The sequence below is a fragment of the Helianthus annuus genome, chromosome 4 (genome assembly GCF_002127325.2).
Source record: "Helianthus annuus cultivar XRQ/B chromosome 4, HanXRQr2.0-SUNRISE, whole genome shotgun sequence".
Taxonomy (NCBI): Eukaryota; Viridiplantae; Streptophyta; class Magnoliopsida; order Asterales; family Asteraceae; genus Helianthus; species Helianthus annuus.
The window spans coordinates 63,515,619-63,537,651 of record NC_035436.2 but is presented as its reverse complement, the minus strand read 5'-3'; the positions used below and the strand labels follow the sequence as shown (position 1 = coordinate 63,537,651).

The window sequence follows — 22,033 nt, the reverse complement described above, 5'->3', positions numbered from 1 at the left end:
TCATGTCAGGACTACGAGAAACCAACTCCCAAGTCTCATTTTTAATCAATGCACTAAATTCAGTTGTCATGGCATTAAGCCATTCCGGTGTGAAGATTAAAAACTTGTTTCGGTTTGAGGATCCCATCCATGGCACGAGTGCGCATCGTGCGAGGCGGGTGGGTGGGGACGACAGGGTTGGGCTGAGCTATGGTAGTCGGAGCGGTGGTGTGAGACGGTTGGGCATGAGAAGCGGGTTCAGTGAAAGCTGAGGAGAAGGACGGTTGGGCCGAGGAGTGGGCTGGTGGGGTTGGATCAGAAGATGTGCGAGTGGGTATGGGGGAAGCGAACGGGCCAGAGGGAGAGTTTGGGCCAGGGTTAGTGGTTGTGCCAGTAGTGGCAGCTGGGCCGGTATGGGGTGGGTTAGTGAGGGCAGGTGACTGAAGGATTTATGCTATTCGAGGAAGAGCAATCACAAGAATGGCAAACGAAGAACGCTCAGGCTTTGCATGCTATTCAACCCGCTTGTGGATCACAAGCTTACTCCAAGTATAAGAAGAATACACATGTCTCTGCTAAATTCGCTTGGGATCATTTGGCTGAATTGGGTCATATCCCAACGAAACATCCTGAGGTTACACATAAAAAAGATCAAGATGTTTCTGGTGAAGTAGTTTGTCAATTTTTGTATGCCTTTTATATTGCAATAACTTAACTTTGTATTATTCTAAAAAAGTATACATTGTTCACAGGGGTTGAAAAGCACCATCTATATGAAGACCTATACAACGCTACTGAGGATGACAACATGGAAGGAGTGAATGTGATCCTTAAGAGGGAACCCAATGCTACAACATCAATTGTATCTTCACATGGATATACAGCTCTCCACATTGCAATCCTCTCTGGAAAAATAGAGATTGCACTAGACTTAGTGAAGAAGATACCCCCAGAAGAATTAGAAATTAGCAATGAGTTTGGGGCAATGTTGTAGAAGGCGCTAGGCGCTACTCGGGCGGTGAGGTATAGCCTAGGGATTAATCGGAATGGGATTTTTGTATGTATTTTTTCAAAATTATATATATATACCTAATAATATAAAAATAATACTTCAAAATTCACATAAATACTTTAAGTTTCAGATAGTATGGTTCGATTTTGACCGATTTTGACCAATTTTGACCGCCTAGGACCGATTTTGACCGATTTTGACCAACTAATATTGTCCGATTAATCCGATTTTTGACCGCCTAGGACCGATTTTGACCGCTTAGGACCGATTTTGACCGGTTTTTGACCATGACCGATTAATTGACCGCCTAGCTCAAAATTAGGCAGTAAGTGACCGCCTAGCGCCTAGGCGCCGATTAATCGGCCGCCTAGGCCGATTTCTGCAACAATGGTTTGGGGCCACTCCTCTCTCTGTAGCTGCTATAACCGAAAACATAACATTGGCTAAAGCCATGGTGGAAAAGAATAACAATTTGGTTACTATAAAAAGTGGAAATACTGACCAGAGCTCCCTTCCTGTCATTGTGGCATCAATGTATGGTAGAAAGCGAATGGTTCACTATCTCTACTCTAAGACCCCAAAACACCTACTAGACCCAAATAACCCTGACCCGAAATACAGATTGGATGGTGTGTTGCTACTGAATAATTTGATCACCGCAGATTTCTACGGTTAGTCAATTGAGTTTTTTTTTATATTTTTTATTTTGTTTTGTCTACAATTTTAAAGAATCTCACTAATTGATACAAACAATGTTCTACTCTAAATGCCATAGATATTGCTTCGGAGCTACTCAAGTTGTTCCCAAAGCTTGGCATCATGGCGGATCACCATGACAATTATGCTCTTCACAAATTAGCACATAAGCCTTCTGCATTTGCAAGTGGAAGCAAATTTCCATATTGGAAACAATGGATCTATAACTGTGAGTAATTACATTCTAAATACCTTTCTGTGCTCTAACATTAGCTCAACAAGGAATCACATTCCCATTTTTTTATTAAAATTAAGAATTATCATTGTCACACCCCATACCCGCGCAACATGACTTTTGTTGCATTTAAAAATATTACCATAAATTGCATTACAATTTAAAACTTTAGAGAAAAGTATAATGTATGATGCCCTACTCTTTATTTGTTAACTAACACGGAGATGATTAGTTCACCTTCTACTACGAAGAGCTTTTAATCTTTTTACGCATAGAAAAATCAATACATTCATTAACATCTGTTCGGTAACATACATATAAATACTAATCTAAACGACAGCAAATGAACCTAAGTATCTCTTCACTAGAGAGATGGCAATTTCTTGAAACTTATTTGACACGTACTAACCAACTATTCATAATTACCTTATTAAGGTCATATAACTATTGTGACATATACTTACAATAGTGAATAATAACAAGTCTAGATTATAATTCTAACATTCCTCCCTAATTTAAACTTGGATTATTTAGATAATAATATATATTAGAGTATAGATTAACTACTAACCTTGATTACCGTAGTATACCTTCACCGTCTTTTGGATGTTGGTTGGACTAACTTCATTGATACCTGTATACGTTCTAAACAGGTGTGTGTATACATTCTCCTTGGGAAGTTGACACCAAAATCAATACCCCTGGTGATCATCAAGATGAATTCATCAGCCACCCTAGCTCTCTACATCAGCTAGGTTGGATCATGCTACGGCTAATCGGTATGCATGTCATATTTCTGGTACAAATGCACTTCTCGTCATGAGAAATAATATGAAAGAAAGTTATTTTGTGCAAATATGTGTGTCTAATTTTACTTGCAGTACCCGATATCAAGCATTTGCATGACAGAAAGTTAGTAAATGATGAAGCAAGTAACCTCCTCGGCTGCATTTTCAAGGAGATAAAAGGCATGAAACTCTTAGAGCTTGAAAGATTGGAAATTGACAAGGCGGTGCACAATGCAATTAAGCATGGAATAATTGAGTTCGTAGAGGAACTATTAACATACAATCCTGAATTCATATGGAGGAAAGACAAAAGAGGAAGAACAACCTTTTCACATGCAATTGTTCTTCGCCAAGAAAATATATTCAGTCTTTTCTATAGATTGGGAACAAAGAAAAGCATAGTGGCAAGTCGACATGATATATTTCAGAATAATTTTCTACATCTTGCAGCGAAGCTCTCTCCTCCGGCTCAACTTGAGCGTGTTTCAGGAGCTGCCTTACAAATGCAGAGGGAACTGCAGTGGTATAAGGTAGCACAAAGTTTCTCTGCGGTGCTACAGAAAAAAGTGACTATTAGTAACTAAAGTATCAGGGGTTGATGCACCATTCTCGAATACATAGTATATGGACTGATTAATCAGTTGCTAATGATATTTGGGACTAATTTTTATGCAACAAATGTTAGTGACTGAGAATCAGTACTAAGTATATTGGTATTAAAAAAGATTTATTTAATAGCATAAATCATCTTTTGAAGTTTTTTTATGTGAAATTGTCTAAATTATGTTCATGTATTTAACCAAAAATTTTAGGAGGTGGAAAGCTTAGTACCACCCAATTACAAAGATCAAGTGAATGAAAGCCACAGAAAGCCTGCCACTTTATTCACTCAAGAACACAAAGATCTCGCAAAAGAAGGCGAAAAATGGATGAAGAACACTGCAGGATCAAGTATGATTGTAGGAACTCTTATTGCTGCAGTCATGTTCACGACTGCCTTCACTGTACCCGGTGGGAATGACGAAAAAAGTGGCCTACCCATAATGTTACACACAGACAGTAACGTGTTCATGATATTCATGATATCAAATGGACTTTCTCTCTTTCCATCAACAACTTCTGTTTTGATGTTCCTAGGAATTCTCACCGCACGATACGCAGAGGATGATTTTCTTGTTTCCTTGCCCACCAAATTGATCCTTGGAATTGCATGCCTTTTCTTCCCTATAGTTACCATGATGATATCATTTGCTACTGCATTGTATCTTGAGCTCCATAAGACACTATCATGGGTCTCCATACCTCTTATTCTTCTATCTACTTTCCCCGTTGTTCTTTTCTCTGCACTTCAGTTTCCTCTCCTAATTGAAATGGTTATTCGTACATATGGATCTTCAATTTTTGACAAACATAGTAAACATGCCTCCATGATCAAGAAACCTCAGCAATACCCCCCACAACAAAAGAACGATGATTACTCGATGAAGGTGGAAGTTATTGGAGATTCGTCAATGAATGTCTGTCAGCATGGATAGTGCGTGGATAAAGAATTCAGTGTCAGATCATGGTCGACGTTTTTCTAGAGATGATGGTTTCATGATGGTATAGTGTGAGCTTTCTTCTTTTAGTTTTTTTTTTTTTTATCATTGTAATTCCATATATAAATATTTTTATCAATTTAATCAAAATAAGATGTTATTATATTATTCATTTTGGTTTTTCATTTAGGATGATGTTGAATTCTACATTTTGTAGTATAACTACGACACGTAATTTCTCCCCATGTCAAAAATGTGCTTTAATAGCCTTTTATTTTTATCATTCATCTATGCACATACCAAGATTAATTGTATCAACTCTAATAGTTCTTTATTTTGTGTCCATGGCTTTATAGCCTAGTGGAGATGGATTGATCAGGTGGTTTCCTTGGTGGCACAAGGATGCTTCAGTGGTCCGTTAGTGATCCAAATTTGCCGTTGAAAAAAAAATGGTTCTTTATTTTGCTAGCATAAACCACCATGATGGATCAATCAATTGAATTTGGCAATTTCAACATCAATCAGTGTAACAGATTCTAGCTAATATCTCTCTGATCTAGTAATTAGACAGGGAAATCAAAATTAATGGGTTTAAACTAAGGTATAACATAATGGTTTTGGCGATGGAATCATAAATGTAAAATTCATAATGGCAATGACCAATAATTGAGATGTAAAACTGATGTGGATTGGGTGATATTGATTAACGAAAGATATAAAATTGGGAACAAAGAGAAGAAGGTATTGTCGATGCGTATAGGAAGAGGAAGAACGAACACACAATGTACAGTGGACATGTTTATTTTAACAAAACTACATAGTTTTGATGGGATTCGCATCTAACTTTAGATGCGTAACAACTCCATATTCACATTTCACATATATATGATATAATTCCAAAATTTTATATACTATTAACTACGGTACTATTCAACCCTCACCCAGTAAGAGAAGTAAACCAGTGTGCTCACACATTTATAGGTAAGCAAAGTAGAATGTTTTTTCACTATTTTACCCATAAACATGCCATAACTGAATACATTTAGGTCTTACCGATAAATTCATGTAACCATTGGTTTCCATAAATATTTTTTTCCCGAAATTATTTCATACTACACCAGAACTATGTAAAAGTTGCCACTAATGCATATGAATAATCAACATATGTGGCAGATTTTAGATTCGATAACAATGGTTCTAACAAACATTGCGGTGATATCAACGAATATTATGGGTCATCAACAAACATTGCCAAAAGAGAGAGGAAGTTGGGCACAAAGAATATGAAAATCGTAGTGTTTCGAGGATTAATGTAAAATAATTTTTCTTGAGATTCAGTGACGAATTATCAGTCAACCGTATCATTCATTCAACTACTTCTCAAAATCGTTAGTTATACGTTATAAATTAGCTCTTACCCAACAAATAATGAAAAGACTAGAAGAAAATATTGTCCAAAATCTTATTTCGTTGTTACGTATTGTTGGAACTAATCTTGTCAACACTCAAAAGTTAGAGGATTTAAATGGATTATTTTTATTTTTGCAGATTTTTTTTGAATAATTTGCATAATTTTTTATTTTTTTACAAAAAATAATTACTCATATTTTTTGCTGATTCTAATTCTGTGAGTAATCTAATTTAACAGGCACAGTTTCTTGGGCGCATTACCCAGGAAGAGTGGCTTGGGTAGAAAAATAAAAAGAAATGTATAAATTAGGTAAAAAAAGTAGAAGGATATAGAAAAGTACTCAAATAGGTAAATATTTTTTTAAAGTACCCAAATAGGTAAATACTTTTTGGATCTACACTAGTTTGGGAAAAAACTCTTATTTTAGGTGGAAGATTAAGTATTTATGATAGTTGTTATTTTATTATTATTTGGTTTCCTTAATGGAATATGTTACTTGTTCTCCAAGAGGTTGTTTATTATAAATAGGGATTACATGTTTAGAGTCTATGTAACTTCAATTTTAATTAAAGAGCTTTTTTTTTTTTTTTTTTTTTTTTGGTCAAATCCATTATTTGGTTATATTGAAGAAGGCTTGCTTTCCAACAATTGGTATCAGAGCGGCTTATCAATTTGGGTAGTTTATCAAGGGTTGTTGCGATCAAGAAAGCATGTGCAAAAGGGTTTGTTCATCAAACGGCGGCAGCAGGTGTGATTGAAGTTGTCATCCACAACAGTAAGACCATAGCATTCAAGGAACTGTGATTGTAGACTTGATCAAAGAAGAATACCCAGGTGTAGTAGAGTGTTAGATCAGATCAACAACGACTTTAAAGGTGGTGAAGTAGCGGGTTTAGTCAAGGTGGAAGTGAAAGGATGTTGCCGTGTTTATGGTTGATGGTTCAAGTGTTTTTGGACAAGTTATGGGAATGAACCCAAAGGAGTCAGAAAACAGGGGGTGCTGTATTGTGTCGTTGCACCAAAAATGTTGATGCAAAGCAACACAAGAAACCGAGTATTAAAGTGGAGGAACTTCGGGTCTTACTTGGTATTCATGACCTAGTAGGAATTTGACAAGATTAGGGGGTTATTGTTGGAACTAATATTGTTAATACTCAAAAGTTGGAGGATTTAAATGAGTTATTTTAATTTGTATTTTATTTTAGGTGGAAGACTTAGTATTTATGGTATTTTCATTTTATTATTATTTGGTTTCTTTATAGCAGTATGTTACTTGTTTTCTAATAGGTTCTTTAGTATAAATAGGGATTACATGTTTACAGTTAATCTTTTTTTTAACTGCAAATTTTTCAACCCCTTAAATATTCCGTCTTTACCTTGCACTTGCAAGGATTTAAGCCCACGACCTTACATTTATAAGGAGAACACCGTACCACTAAACCAATAAGTTATGAGAGTTTAGAGTTTATATACCTTCAATTTTAATCAAAGAGTCTTTTTGTCAAATCCATTGTTTGGTTCTTTTAATTTATTTCTATTTTTCAGTTTGAATATCCGTTGTTAATTTTCAACCATCCACGAATTAAAAAGTAATTTTTTCCTTCTCATTTTTGTGTAAGCTACGGGCTTTGACAAATAATGTTTTCCCATTTTAATTGGGAATTTTATTTGATCCATTAATGAATTTTTTTGGTATGTATATATTTTTTAAGTAGTGTTTAGGTGCTACAGGAATATCCCAACACTAAGAACAACTGTGGGTATTGATAAATAAATAATACAAATTATAAATGCATCTTTGCTTGCTTCTAGCTTGCCCTTAGTACTAATGTGTGTTTCTCGTGTTTTATCCATTACACAAATAGCAAGGAAACAGAAAAGAAAAAGAGAATCTCATTAGGAAGAATCACTTGGCAAGAGGTTAAACAGAGCTTCTTTTGACATTTGTCTTCATGAATGTTTTCTACTTTTGTATATAAATTAGTGTATTCCTAGAACTATAATCAAAGCCAACGTTAAGAAAAAAAGAAAAACATTGTAAGTTTGTTCTTTTCTATATTTGTGATAGTCTTTCTATTAAATTTTCCTTTCTACTAGTTTCAGTATAAATATGAGATGTCAATGGTTGATAGCTGTTAATAGCAACGTTATTTCACAATATTTCCATTTTATTAAATTACTTCTCTCCTTTTATAACATTTAAGTTCATGGGGGTGTGCAGGGAGAACCACGCCCGTGATTTCGAGGGGCACGTGTTTTTTTATAAAAAAATCTGATATATATGTTATTTTTTTTTTAAATTAAGTTAGTGAACTTTCACAATATATGTGAAGGACTTTTATACATGTTCGATGCATTGCCAGTGAATAAGGCATTTGCGACCAAAATTACAATGGTCATAAATTTAGCTACCACTATGAATCCGGACACAACATTTGAGATGCCATTGTCAGTTGCTAAAAGTGGTCACGAAATAACCCAGTTCGCAGATAGGTTGTGAAATGGGATTACCCATGGACGTTAATTTTCATATCCATATATAATTTAGGCCACAAAAGGCTGTTTGTGATGGAAATTCGCAATTTCCTAGTTTTGTAGTAATGATCCTATAATTAGTGACTACCTGGACACACTTGTGAAAATCTGTTTTTAAAATTGCATGTCTTTATTTAGTTTTTTAGCAAACACTTCAATTTATTACAGAGCAGTAGGCAAGCAAGCTATGGCTCTGATTGGGATTGTAACAGAAGAATTCAAAGAAGAATACTATGACTATTGGAAAACATGTTTAAAAAGTTATCTAGTTGGTCAAGACTTATGGGATGTGGTCACTAGCGAAGCTGAGGAGAAAGAGAAGTCACAAGAATGGCAAAGGAAGAATGCTCAGGCTTTGCATGCTATTCAACTCGCCTGTGGATCACAATCTTATGCCAAGTACAAGAAGAATGCACATGTGACCGCTAAAATAGCATGGGATCACTTGGTTGAAATGCGTCCCATCCCACAACTTTCTGGGGTTGCACATGATCAACAAGATGCATCTGGTAAAGTACTAATCTCTCATTACATTTGAGTTGTGCTAGTTAGTTATCAGTCTTAGCCGATATATGTTTATAGAATAATATTTAAATTAATATTGTATAGATAGATGCGATCTCTTGTAATTATAAGACCACCCGTAGTGGGGTATTTTTTTAAAAAAAAATTCAAAAATAACGCCCAAAAACGCCCCTCACCCATTACACCGGGCGTTTTCCGGCGTTATATTTGAAAAAAATGCATCCCGGCGTTTTTAAGAAAACGCTGTATACTCCGACATGCAAATGCATGTGGCCAATGGGATAGTTCCAAGTAAGTTTGACTAAAATAAATACTCTGACATAGTTTACTTTCATTTTCTTTTTTTCTTTTTTTAATTCTTTTCTCTATAAAAAATAATAATTATTTATTGATCGGAAGGGGCGTTATTGGGCATTATTCCCACTACGCCACTTTTGCAATAACGCCCAGTAATGCCCCATGCTGACTGGACCGACACGTGTCGAATAATGCCCCATGGTGGGGCATTATTTTGTTCCACCACTACACATGGTCTAAAGGGATTATCTTTCCTTATTTAGAGATAGGGCAACTTTGTATTCTCCCAGTTTAAAGGGTTGTTTTCCTATGAATGAGATCACCAAGAATTCTAAACCACAAACAATATTATGATATCAGATCAATACGCTCTTGGATTATCTAAACCCTAAATTTGCTGACGGTCTCTTTTGTTTTCCCCAGACCTGCTCCTTTATCAACAAGGCCTTGCTCCCTTGTTAACAAGGTCCTGCTACCTTATTAACAAACCATGCCACAATGTCCAAACCCGATGAACAACCCTCATCATCCAAGCCGGCAGCAACCCTACATCCGGCCTACTCGGTCACCAACATCCAATCCAAAATCCGCACCCTCGATGGTACCTTCGTAACCTACTCGTCCTGGGTCAAGTTATTCAAATTCCACACGGTCGCCTACCGTGTCCTTGACCACTTCGACACCACTGAACCACCGGAATCTACGGATACTTCATATACGGCCTTGAAAGAATTAGATGCTTTAGTTTCTCTGTGGATTTATAGCACCGTATCCGATGACTTGCTCACCCACATTCTTGATATAGAAGCATCTGCCCGAACAAGTTGGGAAAAGCTCGAGAAAATTTTTCTCAACAATAAGCTAGCCAAAGCAGTCGCTCTTAAAACCCGGTTCATGAATCTCACTCTCGCCGTCTGCAGTTCCGTGGATGATTACTGCAAACAATTCAGCTTACTGATGTCGATCAACCAGTCACCGAATCCCGTTTGGTTTTACAACTTGTTCGCGGTCTCTCGTAAAAAACAACCCACTTCAGTTTTGGTTACACCTGCGGCCCCTACATAACGGTAGAAGCCGGCCTCTCAGCAGCAACCGGCCAACTCATCCTATCAGCCAAGCAACAAGGGACACGGTCGAGGAAGAAGCAGCTCCAACTCTCATGGGCGATGCGCCGCGGATACAGAGGCAACCCTACGGGCCCTCTTGGCCATTTCAAAATTAAGCTGGACATCCCAGCTACCCGCAATGGGCTTGTGGAACACTCTGCCTTGTCCCTATCTGACCCAAACCACATGGCGGCCCAACCAACCCCAGCAATACCCAACGGCCCATTACGCAGGCTATTACGGTCCAAACCCAGATTATCCCGGCCCACATCCCACTGGTTATGATGCATTGAGTCCATTCCGATCTGAGCAAGGCATTCAACACTATGCAACTTAACTACACGGAACCAACTCCCGTTATGGTGCGGAGCGTTATGTGACCGAAAACCAAGGTATGATTCGTTACCCTAACTATTTTCTCGTTAACACTATACTTTTAGTCGGCAAGGAACAATGTTCAACAATTGAGGGCTCGAGCATGGGCTACCTACACATCCATAACCTTACCTACATCCTACCCAACATACTTTACAGTCCTCAACTAATCAAAACATTATTGTCCGTCCGTCGCTTACCCGTGATAATAATGTTTCTTTTGAATTTGACTCGTTCGTTTTTCCTTGAAGGATCTCAAAACCGGACGGCTCCTTTCCCGCCACAATAACACATGCGATCTTTATCCTGTCACACCTCCCACCCTTCCGCCTCAAGCTTGTTTTCTTGCTTCTACAACTTTACCATGGCATGACCGCCTTGGACATCCTGGCACCCAAGTTTTAGATATCTTAACTAGAATTTTTGGTTTTTTCTTGTAATTCGAACAAGCAATCTTTTTGCAATTCTTGTCATTTATCTTATAGCAAACGTTTTCCTTTCTATGATTCTAATTCGTTTACATTCTCTCCTTTTGATATTATACATTATGACTTATGGACTTCACCTGTACCAAGTAAAACCGGGTATAAATATTATATGGTATTAATCGATAATTTTTCCAACTTTCTGTGGGTGTACCCTTTAAAATACAAATCCGAAACCTCTACAACCTTCACCAAATTTCACCGTCTAATTGCTACACAATTTAACCGCAACATCAAAACGTTCCAATGTGATTTAGGTGGCGAATTTGATAACCATGCTTTTAAAAGTTTTGCCTACCAACACAGCCTCTTTATTCCGATTCTCATGCCCCCAAACCTCCTCCTAAAACGGTCGCCGAAACGTATGATTCGTCGTCTTAATGACATCATCCAATCATTTCTAATCCACGCACGGTTACCACCTATGTTTGGTTTGAGGACCTATACATCACCACCTATCTTCACAACATCCTCCCCACTAAACGCCTAAACTTCTTCACCCCTATATTTGCCTTGTATCTTTGTCATCCTACCTATGACCATCTACGTGTCTTCGGATGCGCATGTTATCAAAATACCTCCGTCACTCAACTTCACAAACTACACCCAGGATCTGTTCATTGCATATTCCTCGGTTACTCTCCGGATTTCCGGGGTTACCGACGCTTTGATCCTACCACGGGCAAAGTCCAGATCTCTCGTCATGTGACGCTTGAAGAAAAAACCTTTCCTTATACCATCCCCACCCTTCCCGCCACATACTCCCTTTTAGATGACACCACCCTCGGGGATCTCTTTGCCTCGGACTATAACATCCACGTCCCAACCACACCCTTACACCATACCGGATTTCCGTTTCACTTACTCCCGCCGACCCAAACCCAACAACACCACCATAAACCCACCCGAAAAAGTTCGCACCTCTAACCTAAACCGTAGCCCATCCTTCGCTACTCCAGCAGCCTCCACTCAATCCTCCCACCAGCCACCTACGGCCATCCTCCTATCCATAACACCTCTCGGCCCAACCTGTCAACCAACACTCACCCCATGACTACTACTATCTCCCCGGTTCCCACATCCAATGCGCGGGCCTTCGCTGACCCTCATTGCTTGCATGCTATGCAGGCGGAGTTTAGTGCTTTACATGAAAATGATACATGGGAACTAGTACCGTGAACACATGACCGGCCGGTCATTCGTTGTATGTGGTTATTCAGACATAAATTTAAATCAGATGGGTCGTTGGAAAGATACAAAGCATGTGGTTGTTAATGGGAAATCTCAAACGGTTGGCATTGAGTGTGATGACACTTTCAGCTTGGTTGTCAAACCAGCTACCATACAGACCGTCTTGTCCATTGCGGTTTCTCGTTCCTGGCCTATCCATCAGTTGGATGCAAGAACGCTTTTCTACATGGGAATCCAAACGAGACAGTATTTATGCATTAGCCCCGAGCTTTGCCGATACGCGCTTTCCTAATTTTGTGTGCAGGTTGAAAAAGTCGCTTTATGACCTTAAGCAGGCTACTTGGGCATGGTACATGAGATTCGCCAGTCATATTTTATCTAAGGGTTTTCGCAGCAGTGTTTGTGACAACTCACTTTTTGTCCACACACATGGCACACTGCTTATTTGCTTCTTTATGTTGACTATATAGTTCTCACAGCCTCTTCTAATGAGTTATTAGAGGATATTATTCGCATGCTCTCACGAGAATTTGCAATGACCGACTTGGGCCATTTACATCATTTTTTGGGTATTCGGGAGACCCGAAATTCTACAGGTTTATTTTTGGATTAGGCCCATTATGCGAAAGACATCATCTCCGGCGCATCCACGTCCTCCTATAAACCGTGCACCATACCGGTTGACTTGTCAGCCAAACTTAATGCATTTCATGGTCCTTTTATTCATGAGCCGACTCTCTATCGCAGTGTCGCCGGTGCTTTACAGTAACTTATGTTCACACGCCCAGATATCTCATATGCGGTACAATAGGTCTGCCTTTTCATGCATGAACCTCGAGATCCTCACTTTTCCTTTCTCAAAAGGATATTACGGTATTTATAGAGGGCGATTGCTTATGGAACTCACATTGGTAAGTCTACTAGCCATTCTTTTTTTGCCTATTCTGATGCAGATTGGCGAGGTTGTCCTGATTCCCATCGTTCTAATTGTGGTTACTGTGTTTTTCTTGGCGACAATCTCATTTCCTGGTCATCTAAGAGGCAGCCCGCTATTTCCTGTTCTAGTGTTGAGGCAGAGTATCGTGGGGTTGCAAATGTTGTGGCTGAAGCCACTTGGTTACGCAATTTACTTCTTGATTTTCACCTCCTACTTCGACATGCCTCCGTAATTTACTGTGATAATGTTTCGGTTGTGTACATGTCCGATAACTCGGTTCATTATCAACTCACGAAACATATTGAGATAGATATTCATTTTGTTCGTGAGAAGGTAGGCATTGGGCATATTCGAGTTCTTCATGTACTTTCGGCTCTACAGTATGCAGATATTTTTACTAAGGGACTTGCTCGCCAGCTTTTTCAGTCTTTTCGCTCTAGCTTGAGCGTCTGTCCACCGCCCACTCAAACAGTGGGGGAGTCTTAGCCGATATATGTTTATACAATAATATTTAAATTAATATTGTATAGATAGATGTGGTCTCTTGTAATTATAAGGGGATTATGTTTCCTTGTTTAGTGATAGTGCAACTTTGTATTCTCCCTATTTAAATGGTTGTTTTCCTATGAATGAGATCATCAAGAATTTTAAACCATAAACACTTTTAATTAGGTGTGCTAAACATACAATCTTCCTATTTATTATTTTAATGATTTTAACTACCTAAGTACAAAATATAAAATTTTAAGTATTTGAGTACCTGATTTTTCAATTTGTAACAATTTGAGAACAATTTATTAACTCTGTCTACAATTATAAGGGTATTTTAGTTATTTACAAATAAAGTACAAGTCTTTAATGTACAAGATATATTTATATCCATTTTATATTATTCTATACAAATCACAAATTTCATCTCTGTCTCTCTTCCTCATCTCCCTCTCTCATCTAAACCTTCTCACCACCACCACACCACACCCACCGCATCCCCCCTCCCCCCACTGCACCACCAGATTTATTTTCTTTCTCTCTCTCTCATCTAAACCCTTCACTGATTCATTTTCTTTCTCTCACTAAAGCCATAATCAGATCTGGTTCGTTTTCTTTGTATCTAATAAACCTTCACATATTTATTTTCTTTCTCTCTACATCTAGTTCTTGAATAGAAAGGGAAAGGTGGGGTGGGATGTTGGTGGTTACATACAGATGAAGGGGTTAGGGTGAAGATGGTGTGAGGTTGAATCGATGGAGATGTTCGCTGTTGTAGAGATGAAGGTATAATCAGCCACGAGGTTTCGGTTGTGGATGGCAACGACAATGAATGTGGGGGCAGCGTGGTACGATGGTGATGGCTACGAAGTTGGTGGTCAGGGGTGATGTTGGTCGTGAGGGTTTAAGTTAACCGGGGTGGTGGCTGGTGGTGACGGGGAATCTGAGATCCGAGGTGGTGTTTGAGGGGATGATGAGAAGCATGTGTTGTTATTAATTTTGGTGGATAGATGGTGGTGGTGGACTGCTGGTAGTGGTGGTGTTTGTTGGACTAATGGTGGTGGTGGTGATGGTGTGTGGTGGTTGTGGAGTAGTTAGAGAAAAGTGAGAATTATATAGAGAGAATTTATGTTTGTGTAGAGGAGTTTCATTTAATTATTACTTTTAATACATAGGGGCATTTTAGTTTTTTTTCACAAAAAAGTTATAGTAAAATGCCCGGATGGTCTCTGTGGTTTTGTAAAGTAACACCTATAGTCCCCAACTTTTGTAAATTACACCGGAGGTCCTGTGGTTCACAGTTATTACTTTCAGAGTCCCTGGAGTGGATGGGGGTTAGTTTTCTCTATTAAGTCCATCTGAAATTACTTATATACCCCTTGCTTTACTAAAATATAAGAAAAATTCACACACATATATAAACACACACACTTGATCGGAGTGTCGCGCTCCGGTCAAAGATAATATTTATAAGCCCAAATTACCCTTAACAATGTGTTAGTGGTAGTAAGGGGTCGATCCACGAAGAGTATGTGGTTTGTGTATGGACTTGACTGAATTATAAAGACTTGTCACAATTATTATGAAGCTTGCTAAAGTGTTTTTGTATTTTTGTTTAATAAAAAGATGTGAGTTTGAACTACTGGAATTGGATTAATTAATTAACAACTACTAATTAACGATTGCAAGAAAATTGGATACTAGAACAATAATGATAAAAAGGAATCACACCCGGTTTCGGTAATTGCTAACCTAGGATTTCTACAAGTTTTAGTTCAACTCAAATGCATTTGATTAACGGATTTAGTGTACCGTGACTTAGGTGCAACTAACTATCAACGCCCTGAAGAACGGACAAAAAGACACTTTGTAATAAACACAAGTAAATCCTAACAATGACAATGTACAATTACATATCACCGTTTCGCAAAGTCATAACTTTTAACATCGCTCGACAATTCACGAATTTGTAACAAATGTAATACTATTTTCAAGAGTTTCAAAAACCAAATACAAATTGTCACTAAGATGAAACAAGAACAAATTGAAACCCTAAAATTAACAACTACCTACACCGGGGTGAAACCGAGATGATTAGCCGCTCATGGTTGATGCAACTTGATCACCGGATGTTTGGAATGCGGATGGATTCATCTTGAAGCTTGATTGGATGATTGGTGAATGATGAAGGTTTGGTAATGGTTGATGATGAATGGATGAACTAGGGTTTGGATGATTGTGTGATGATGATGAATTCGGGTTGTAGAGATTGGAGATGTAGTGATCGATGGAATTGGAGATTGAATGGCTCCTCCAAGAGGCTCCAAGATCAAGTTCAAAACTCAATTTTTAGTGTAACTTCCGAATTCAATGCAAGAGAACCAATAATATTCGATCTTGACCCCCAAATCAGCAAAATTCGCATTTTGAAAATCCACTACCCGTCGCCGACGGGCCTGACCCCGTCGCCGACGGGTTCCCAAAAAGCATTCTTTGGCCGACGGCCTAATTGACTGGATACGGACACATGCTGCCGACGGGCTAATCTGGAGGGCGTCGCCGACGGGGCCCAGGCCGTCGGCGACGGGCTCTCGTTTGCGATTTTTTGTTTTTTCGCTTCCAACGCTCCCGTTTGATCCGTAACGCATCCCGGTGCTCTGGTTTTCGACCCGGTGACCCGTAAGGCTCTCGAAAAGCTCCTTAAACTCCATCAGACCTGCAAAACACATTCTTGATTAAAAGTAGGCTATTCGAAACTAAAACTTACGTAAAAACGTCAAGTTAAACAATAACAAGCACCGGTTTACAACCACGTATCAACACTCACTGTCTCTAAAACACACAACACTGACTCTCTCTACTCTCTCTCTCTCTTTCTTAGGAAAACCACCACCACCTACCGGAACCAGCAGCACTACCTACCACCACCCACCCTCACACCACCACCACCCACCCTCACACCACAACCACCATCACAACCTTCTATTCCGACGAATCTGATGTTGGTCTCATTTTAAAGTATACACCGAAGTTAAGTTCGATGGTAAGGGTTTAAGTTTGAAAGAGATTTGAATGGAATGTGTAGAGAGGTAGGAGTTGATGATGGCAATGGGTTGGAGTTGGTAGGAGCGGGCGGTGGTGTCAACAACGATGGGCACCGGTGGAGAGGAAGGCGGAAGGACGACTGCTTCAAATAATGTAAATGTGGAATTACGTGAGTGCAAAATGTATATAACTTGTTTGTATAACATCTACATTTGTCTTTAAATTAGTGAAATACATATATACACATATATTAGAACGATCAGAACTACCTTGATATGGGTTTGATCGTAATTACTTTGATATGGGTTTGAATTTGGGGTTTTGATACGGTGGTTGTGGTGGTCGAGTGAAGGTGGTGGTTGTGGTGGTCTAATGATGGCGGTGGTGGTGAGGGTATTTGCAAATGAATGTGGTGGTGGTGTGGGTGTTTGTAAGTGAAGATGAGTGAGATGACGGAGAAGAATGTGGGGGTTCTGGTGGTCGAGTGAAGGCAGTTGTAGGTTTAGGATGGAGGTGGTGCGGTGGTGGTGGGATCAGGTTGGAGGTGGTGCGGCGATGGTGGTTTAGGGTGGCGGTGGAGGTAGGTAGTTGTGGTGGAGGTGGGTGGCTATGGTAATGGTGGCCGGTTGTTTATAAGAGAGGGGTGAATAAGGTGGGCCCACACTTTTAATAATCTATATTGGTTTTTTATTTTTTTGTAGGGAGGGGTAAATAAGTAATTTCAGATAGACTTAACAGAGAAAACTAACCTCCATGCACTCCAAGGACTATCCGAGTAACAAAATGTCGAACCACAGGGACCACCGATGTAATTTCCAAAAGTTGGGACCACCGATGTAATAATCCATATTGGTTTTTTATTTTTTTATAGGGAGGGGTAAATAAGTAATTTCAAATAGACTTAACAGAGAAAACTAACCTCCATGCACTCCAAGGACTATCCGAGTAACAAAATGTCGAACCACAGGGACCACCGATGTAATTTCCAAAAGTTGGGACCACCGATGTAATAATCCATATTGGTTTTTTATTTTTTTATAGGGAGGGGTAAATAAGTAATTTCAAATAGACTTAACAGAGAAAACTAACCTCCATGCACTCCAAGGACTATCCGAGTAACAAAATGTCGAACCACAGGGACCACCGATGTAATTTCCAAAAGTTGGGGACTATAGGTGTTATTTTACAAAATCAGAAGGACCATCCGGGCAGTTTACTCAAAAAGTTAACTGACTTGATTAACAGTGATACAAATTTCACTAAGACAATTACAAATTGAAAAAATAGGTACTCATGTAGTTAAAAGTTTTGATTTTAAAATCAGATAGTTAAAATCATTAGAACATAAGGACTCAAAAAGAACTTATGTCTTTTTAGTATGTACCACTTTGCTGTGGTTTTCACTGTTTGTACCCTCTCCTCATGTGCTAAATTGGTCATATCGCTACTTTATTTTATCTGGTATGGGTACGTTTAGCCTGACCCTCTTTTTTTTTTTTTTGGTACTATTTTTGTTGACATTTTTTTAATTATTTTACATTTATTTGTAACAAGTATTCATAATTTAATTTTGATTTTTTATGGATTTGCAACGTAAACTGGGCAGTCACAAATTGTGCAACCTATTGGTCACATGTTAATTTTGCAACCGTTACGATTTAGGTCGCAAAGTAGTGGCCAACTTTGTGGTCGCAAAGGTCAGTCATAATTGTCCTGTTTTTTAATAGTGTACGGCGAATTGTGTGGTTATTTTTTGTATTGAAATTATTCAACTTTGTGTTATTTTAATAGTGTATTAGAATGTTCACAGATTTTAAAGAGTTCCGTTCATATGAAGACCTATACAACGCTGTTCAATTTGATGACATCGAACAAGTGAATGATATCCTTAAGAAGGACCCGAAAGCTACAACAGCAAGGGTATCTTCACATGGAGATACAGCTCTACATATTGCAATCCTCTATGGAAGAACACATATTGCACAAGACTTGGTAAATAAGATGCCACCAGAGGGATTAGAAATTAGTAATAAGTTTGGTGCGACTCCTCTCTCCCTGTTTGCGGCGTTGAATGAAAACACAGAACTGGCTAAAGCCATGGTGGAAAAGAATGATAATCTGGTTTGCATAACAAATGGAAATACGGACCAGAATTCCCTTCCCGTAATTGTGGCATCAAAGTACGGTAGAAAGCAAATGGTTCACTATCTCTACTCCAAGACTCCAAAATATCTGCTAAACGGACGGGATGGGGTGATGCTTCTGAATTATTTGATCACCGCAGGAATCTTTGGTTAGTGAGTTGGACTTGTTTTGTTCACAGTTGTAATTATTTCAGTACTACCCAAAACTAACAATCTTTTGATCTAAATGCTGTAGATATTGCTTCCCAGCTACTCAAATTCTTCCCAAATCTAAGCATCATGGCGGATCACAATGGCGATTATGCTGTTCACAAATTGGCACACAAGCCTTCAGCGTTTGCAAGTGGAAGCAAATTTCCATTTTGGAAAGAATGGATCTATAATCGTAAGTAATCACATTTTAAATACCTTTATGTGACCTTCTTTTGGTTGCTCTCTGGATTAATTACATGTATGCATTCTAAACAGGTGTGTGTAGAGGGACAAATGGCTCTCAACACAAAATCATTGAAGGGACAAATGCCTCTCAACATGTAATCAATATCTCTGATGAAGAAGAATTCATCATCCAGCCTAGCTTACTATATCGGCTAGGTTGGATCTTGCTACAGTTTTTCGGTATGCAGACCATAGTTCTTGGCACAAATGCACTTCTCTTCCTGAAATTGTTATATTAAATGAAGTGATTGTTATGTAAATATGCGTGTTTAATTTTACTTGCAGTGCCTGATATCAAGAATTTGCATGACAGAAAGTTAGTAAACGATGAAGCAAATAAACTCCTCATTCTCATTTGCATGGAAATAAAAGGTGCGAGTGACTCAAAGCTTGACATGATGGAAATAGACAAAGCAGTGATGACTGCAATTAACTATGGAATAGTTGAGTTCGTCAACGAACTACTAAAATACAATCCGGACTTCATATGGAGGGAAGACAAAAGAGGAAGATCAATCTTTTCACATGCAATTGTTCTACGCAACGAAAAAATATTCAGTCTTTTTTATAGATTGGGAACAAAGAAGAGCATAGTGGCGAGTCGACGTGATATATTTCAGAATAATTTTCTACATCTTGCAGCGAAGCTCTCTCCTCCGGCTCAACTTGAGCGTGTTTCAGGAGCTGCCTTACAAATGCAGTGGTATAAGGTAGAACAAAATTTGTCTCTTGGTTCCTTTGGGTATCTTTTGGAATGTTTTATATGAAACTGTTAAAATTAACTCTATTAGTCTAACAAACATTTTAGGAGGTGGAAAGGTTAGTACAACCCGACTACAAATATCATCTGAATGAAAGCCATAGAAAGCCTCACACTTTATTCAGTGAAGAACACAAGGATCTAGCAAAAGAAGGAGAAAACTGGATGAAGAACACTGCAGGATCAAGTATGATTGTCGGTACTCTTATTGCTTCAGTCATGTTCACATCTTTCTTCACTATGCCTGGTGGGAATGACGATAAATCTGGCCTACCCGTAATGTTACAGACCAACAGAAATGACAGAATTATGTTCATGCTATTTACGATATCAAATGGACTCTCTCTCTTCACATCATCAGCTTCCGTGTTGACGTTTGTAGGAATACTCACTGCGCGATACGCAGAGGAAGATTTTCTTGTTTCCTTGCCCACCAAATTGATCATTGGAATTTCATGCCTTTTCTTCTCTATAGTTACCATGTTAATTTGTTTTGCTGCTGCACTATTTCTTATGCTCAGTAAGACGTTATTCTCGATGTTCATACCCCTGGCTATTCTATCTGCTTTCCCCGCTATTCTCTACTCTGTACTTGAGTTTCCTCTCCTAATTGAAATGATAGTGCGTACATATGGAGTTACAGTTTTTGACAAACATGACTCCATCCATCATCAAGAGAACTCTTCAATGCCTCCTATTACAATACAGAGGGCTTTCAGCGTCCGACGTATACAATTGAAGAGGAAGTCACCGTTAATCTGTCGGTGAAAGTCTGTCAGCACACATAATAAATCACCAACCAAGCATTTCATTGTTGGAACCATTAGCATAATTATAATTTAATCTTTGTTTTTATGTAATTAGTTGTATTATTGTTTTAAGCTAGTTTCCGGGCAACCCACATTTGTAAAAACTTAATGTTAACCTATGAGTTGAATAGTGTCTGTTTATACATCGCTAAACAATAACCTACTCTTAAATATTTTTAATACCTGCACTTAAACCATGGGGTATGGTGGGGCGGGGGTTTGGGCATGGGTTGACACGTGGAGTTCGTGTCCCCCCGCTGGTGAGTGACATGTCCGTGGGGTATGGCGGGGCGTGGCTAGCCTGGCGTGTCTTGGCCAGGTGTATTAAAAAAAATCTAAAATTAAAATTTAAACATGGCCTGCTATGCCCTAGCCAACAAGCTAATAAGAGCCGGCCACATAGGACCGCTAGCATGCCCCACGCCCGGCCTTAAACTCCCGCCCAAGGGGCCACACCCAAACCCAAGCCCACCCGGGGTGGTGACTTGGGCGTTTCTCTCCAACCCACCCCCCAACCCACGCCCCATACCCCATAGTCTTATACTTTGCAGGATTTAAACATTCCATCAATGATTCTCAATTAACCCCTGTTTTCATCAGTTCCATCCTAAATAGGGGTGCACAAATCGGGTTAGGGTTTAAACCCAACCCGGGTTCAAATCGGTTTAGAGTAAAGCTTAAAAAGTCAAATCGAGTTGAGGTTGAAACCGGGTTGGGTTCAACCCGGGTTAGTAGTTTGTAAAACTCAACCCTATATAACCAGTTCAGGTTGGGTTGAGACCGGGTTCGACTCTCAAACCTGCAGGTCCGTTTTTCTCGGAGGATCGGTTACGAAACCTAATCCTTGTTTATCACAAACACAATCACGAGTGCGGAATCCCCGTGACGATGCAAACCAAACAAAGTATAGCAAACACAAAGTAACCAAAAGATTCACAGTCTATTGATTAACAGATTAACAGGATGAGAACAGATTACAAACACATACACACAATGTTTGATAATACTCTCAGTAGGCTATGCTCTCATGCTTCACACAGAAGACAAAGTATGCTATTTATACTGCAGCCCACACACCACACTACGAAGAATGTAGATGGGCCGACGAAGAACCTAAGCCCACGAACAACCAGGTTTTTCAGGTTCTTCGTCAACTGTTGCCATGAAACACCATGTGACGAAGAAGGGGTTCTTCGTCACATACCATTATCGACGAAGAAGGTTCTTCATGACATATG

The 22,033-nt window shown here is 39.0% G+C and overlaps 3 protein-coding genes across 3 annotated transcripts; all 3 read left to right on the top strand.

Annotated features, from left to right (window-relative positions):
- Positions 1 to 430: 430 nt before the first annotated feature.
- Positions 431 to 973, top strand: LOC110888586. The gene is made up of 2 exons (XM_035989339.1): positions 431 to 649; positions 716 to 973. The coding sequence occupies exons 1-2, from the start codon at positions 431 to 433 to the stop codon at positions 971 to 973; spliced, it is 477 nt and encodes a 158-aa protein (XP_035845232.1).
- Positions 974 to 1,442: 469 nt separating this feature from the next.
- On the top strand, positions 1,443 to 4,245 carry LOC110888585. Its single transcript, XM_022136105.2, has 5 exons — positions 1,443 to 1,662; positions 1,767 to 1,916; positions 2,576 to 2,701; positions 2,804 to 3,276; positions 3,523 to 4,245. Exons 1-5 carry the CDS (start codon positions 1,443 to 1,445, stop codon positions 4,243 to 4,245), a joined length of 1,692 nt encoding a protein of 563 aa, XP_021991797.2.
- A 4,123-nt stretch (positions 4,246 to 8,368) lies between these two features.
- On the top strand, positions 8,369 to 20,940 carry LOC110890770. Its single transcript, XM_022138392.2, has 6 exons — positions 8,369 to 8,703; positions 18,455 to 18,937; positions 19,024 to 19,173; positions 19,257 to 19,406; positions 19,512 to 19,936; positions 20,035 to 20,940. Exons 1-6 carry the CDS (start codon positions 8,382 to 8,384, stop codon positions 20,752 to 20,754), a joined length of 2,250 nt encoding a protein of 749 aa, XP_021994084.1. The 5' UTR covers positions 8,369 to 8,381; the 3' UTR covers positions 20,755 to 20,940.
- The last annotated feature ends 1,093 nt before the right edge of the window (positions 20,941 to 22,033 follow it).